Genomic DNA, 4,006 nt, shown 5'->3' with positions numbered 1-4,006 from the left:
GAGGGTTGGGCTGGCGAGTGGGCGCCACGCTTCTGATTGGACAGGAGGCAGGGGGTGGGCGCTCTTCGGCTAGTCCCGGAGGTGATTGGTCAACTGCGGCAGTCGGGAGTCTGGATTGGTCCTCAGCATTCTGGCAGGTTCCAGAAGAAGGCTGAGCGGGCTATAAAGAGGGCGCGAGCGGCGCCACAACGGCACATCGCGCCGCAGACAGCAGCGGGAGCGGGGGGCAGAGACGTGACTGCGAGTGAGCGAGCAAGTGACATCCGAGAGGAATCCGTCATCATGTCTGGCAAAGGGCCGGCCATCGGCATCGATCTGGGCACCACGTATTCCTGCGTGGGTGTCTTCCAGCATGGCAAAGTGGAGATCATCGCCAACGACCAGGGGAACCGCACCACACCCAGCTATGTGGCCTTCACCGATACAGAGCGCCTCATCGGGGATGCTGCCAAGAACCAAGTGGCGATGAACCCCACCAACACCATCTTCGATGCCAAGCGTCTCATCGGCCGCAAGTACGATGACCCCACGGTGCAGTCAGACATGAAGCACTGGCCCTTCCGTGTGGTGAACGAGAGCGGCAAGCCCAAGGTGCAAGTGGAGTACAAGGGCGAGATGAAGACCTTCTTCCCAGAGGAGATCAGCTCCATGGTGCTCACCAAGATGAAGGAGATTGCTGAGGCTTATCTGGGGAAAAAGGTACAGAATGCTGTTATCACAGTGCCTGCTTACTTCAATGACTCCCAGCGCCAGGCCACCAAAGATGCTGGTACCATCACTGGCCTCAACGTGATGCGTATTATCAATGAGCCCACAGCAGCTGCTATTGCCTACGGCTTGGACAAGAAAGGTACTCGGGCTGGAGAGAAGAATGTGCTCATCTTTGACTTGGGAGGGGGCACTTTTGATGTGTCCATCCTTACCATTGAGGATGGCATCTTTGAGGTGAAGTCCACAGCTGGGGACACCCATCTGGGTGGGGAGGACTTTGACAACCGTATGGTGAACCATTTTGTAGAAGAGTTCAAGCGTAAGCACAAGCGTGACATCGCTGGCAATAAGCGAGCAGTGAGGCGGCTGCGTACAGCTTGTGAGAGGGCAAAGCGTACTCTGAGCTCTTCCACGCAAGCCAGCATTGAGATTGACTCTCTCTTCGAGGGCATTGACTTCTACACCTCCATCACTCGTGCCCGCTTCGAGGAGCTCAATGCTGATCTTTTCCGTGGTACCCTGGAGCCGGTGGAGAAGGCCCTGCGTGATGCCAAGCTTGATAAAGGCCAGATCCAGGAGATTGTGCTCGTGGGGGGCTCCACTCGTATTCCTAAGATCCAGAAGTTGCTGCAGGACTTCTTCAATGGCAAAGAGCTCAACAAGAGCATCAATCCAGATGAAGCTGTTGCTTATGGTGCGGCTGTGCAAGCAGCTATCCTCATGGGAGACAAGTCTGAAAATGTGCAAGATCTGCTCCTGTTGGATGTCACCCCCCTGTCCCTGGGCATCGAGACAGCTGGTGGAGTGATGACTGCTCTCATCAAGCGTAACACCACCATTCCCACCAAACAAACGCAGACCTTCACCACCTACTCAGACAACCAGAGCAGTGTCTTAGTCCAGGTGTATGAAGGTGAGAGGGCTATGACAAAGGACAACAACTTGCTGGGCAAGTTTGACCTAACGGGCATCCCCCCAGCACCCCGTGGAGTCCCTCAGATCGAGGTAACTTTCGACATAGATGCTAATGGTATCCTGAATGTCAGTGCTGTGGACAAGAGTACAGGGAAAGAGAACAAGATAACCATCACCAATGACAAGGGTCGCCTTAGCAAAGATGATATTGACCGTATGGTGCAAGAGGCAGAGAAATACAAAGCAGAGGATGAAGCCAACAGAGATAGGGTGGGAGCCAAGAACTCCCTCGAGTCGTATACTTACAACATGAAGCAGACGGTGGAGGATGATAAACTGAAGGGAAAGATCAGCGACCAGGACAAGCAGAAAGTGCTCGACAAGTGCCGGGAGGTGATCAGTTGGCTTGACCGAAACCAGATGGCAGAGAAGGAAGAGTATGAGCACAAGCAGAAAGAGCTGGAGAAACTCTGCAACCCGATTGTCACAAAACTGTACCAGGGAGCTGGAGGAGCTGGGGCAGGTGGCTCTGGTGGCCCAACCATTGAAGAAGTAGATTAAAAGGACTCAACTAGAGACTGGTTTATGGACAGTCACTTCATTCTTTGCTTTATATTTTTTTTTTCTAACGTTTAAGAAAAACGTCATTGCCAATAACAGAGTTTATTCTGTTGGGTGTGTATAAAGGCAGATCTATCAGCTTGGTTTTGATAAAAGGGAAGGCACGTCCTGCTTTATAAGGTTAGTAATAGAGAAGTTTTGTTAATTCAGATACAGCTGATTTGTATTCTGGATGTTTGTCTCTGTTTTAAATGTCTCTTCTAAAGTAACCACTCGACTGTTGCAGTTGACAAGTTTCAAGTTATGCATGGAAAAAAAAACTTCATGAAAGATGAGAAATGCCAAGTGCAGCTTCTGGAGATTTTGGTAATAAATAAAACTTATTTAAAGCAGAAACCTATCTTTCTCCTTACTCTAACGGGGCTGGGGTTGGGGTGGTGGTGAGGGAGACCCCGAGCGGGGTTGAGGCAGTGGGGTTTTGTTATTGGGGGGATAGGAGGCTCCGGGAAGGGCTGGCGGGGAGGTTTCCCTGTGCTGCCTCAGAGCCGAGCTGGCAGGGAGGCCAACGTGGGGCCCAGGGCGGCTCGCTATGTGTGTGCCTCCAAAAGCAAGGGCAGCGAAAGGATCCCTGCTCGCTGGCAGCGGGGCTCGGTGCAGCCGTGTCCAGTGCGTTACCGAGTTATTTTCGGGTTGCTCGCGCGCAAGTGGAGCTGTTGTTACTTTCCTGAGTGTTTTTCCCTTGCTGAAGATGATCGAAAGTAAAGCTGCCAAGGATTTCTTGTGCTGTTAACGCTGAATAGGGAGCGAGCTCGGATGACGAAGTCGGTAGCATAGGCAAATTTAGCGGTAGTTCAGCCTGTCTAGTTTTCCTACAAACTGTCTCCAGAGCTCTTGATGCGTTATGGAAAGGAAAACCGCAGTGTTTGAAGGCAGAGGAGCCTGGAACTAACGAGCTGTGCTGGAAGAGCCCGCTGATACGCACTTTTTGAGCTGCCTTGTCCTTTAAGGGAAAAAAAAACAGCTCGGAGGAGCGAGCGGAGCAGCTGCAGGAAACGAGTGTGTTTTGGTCCGGTGACTCTTGGTCAGGGGAGAGCTTGCCAAGGTGCTTCGATCCCTGAGGCACGCTGGTGATACAGGAAGCAGCCCTATAGATCGTTTTGTTATAAGAGCCAGGCTAAAATAAGCTTGTGCAGCGTTTATTGGATGTAAAAGTCCGGTTGATGGGGTGGGTTTGCCAAGCGCTGGCTGCGGCTTTCTGTTTCGCAGCGCGTAGGCTGCGGCTACGGTGAGGGGTTGCAGTCGCTACTGGAACGCGAAGCTTGTTAAAAGCTTGTTTGATCAGCTGTTGTCTCAAATTACTCGAAACCACTTAAAGTTTATTGAACGGTTCATATGTAAACGGCAGGACAATCACAGTACCACTCCAGCAGTCAATTACCGCAACTTAAGCACCTGCTGAGTACTTAAGTGAAGTCTCAAAAGGCTATAATCAGCCCGTGTGTTTTTGACGTTTATATACGCGGCGTTTTGCAGGCAATCCACCTCTTGGTTTCCAGACGGTAGCCTATATGGGACCCCGAGAATGTAGGAGACACCGTGGCTGTTTGATTATTTTTTCCTAGGGGCTACTGGATAAATAATGATAGCAATACATCATCTGTAACTGACCAGTTGTTGCTGCAAACGGTGATACTGCAGCAGATGTGTTCTTCCTAGGCTAAAGCCCCACTGCTTTGGGGCGTCGGTAAGGACTGGGCAGTCCCCGTAGTCGTTGTAAATTAGACTTAACGACTTTTTCTATTGACTGACTTGTAATTGC

At 51.2% G+C, this 4,006-nt stretch overlaps 1 protein-coding gene across 1 annotated transcript; it reads left to right on the top strand.

Annotated features, from left to right (window-relative positions):
* Nucleotides 1–282: 282 nt before the first annotated feature.
* HSPA2 (heat shock protein family A (Hsp70) member 2) lies at nucleotides 283–2,535 on the top strand (the record flags this gene model as incomplete). The annotated part of the gene is made up of 1 exon (XM_079536651.1): nucleotides 283–2,535. One exon carries the CDS (start codon nucleotides 283–285, stop codon nucleotides 2,185–2,187), a length of 1,905 nt encoding a protein of 634 aa, XP_079392777.1. The 3' UTR covers nucleotides 2,188–2,535.
* Nucleotides 2,536–4,006: the final 1,471 nt, after the last annotated feature.

The sequence above is a fragment of the Tetrao urogallus genome (assembly GCF_951394365.1).
Source record: "Tetrao urogallus genome assembly, chromosome: 6".
Lineage (NCBI taxonomy): Eukaryota > Metazoa > Chordata > Aves > Galliformes > Phasianidae > Tetrao > Tetrao urogallus.
This window is presented reverse-complemented; position numbering and strand designations above follow the sequence as displayed.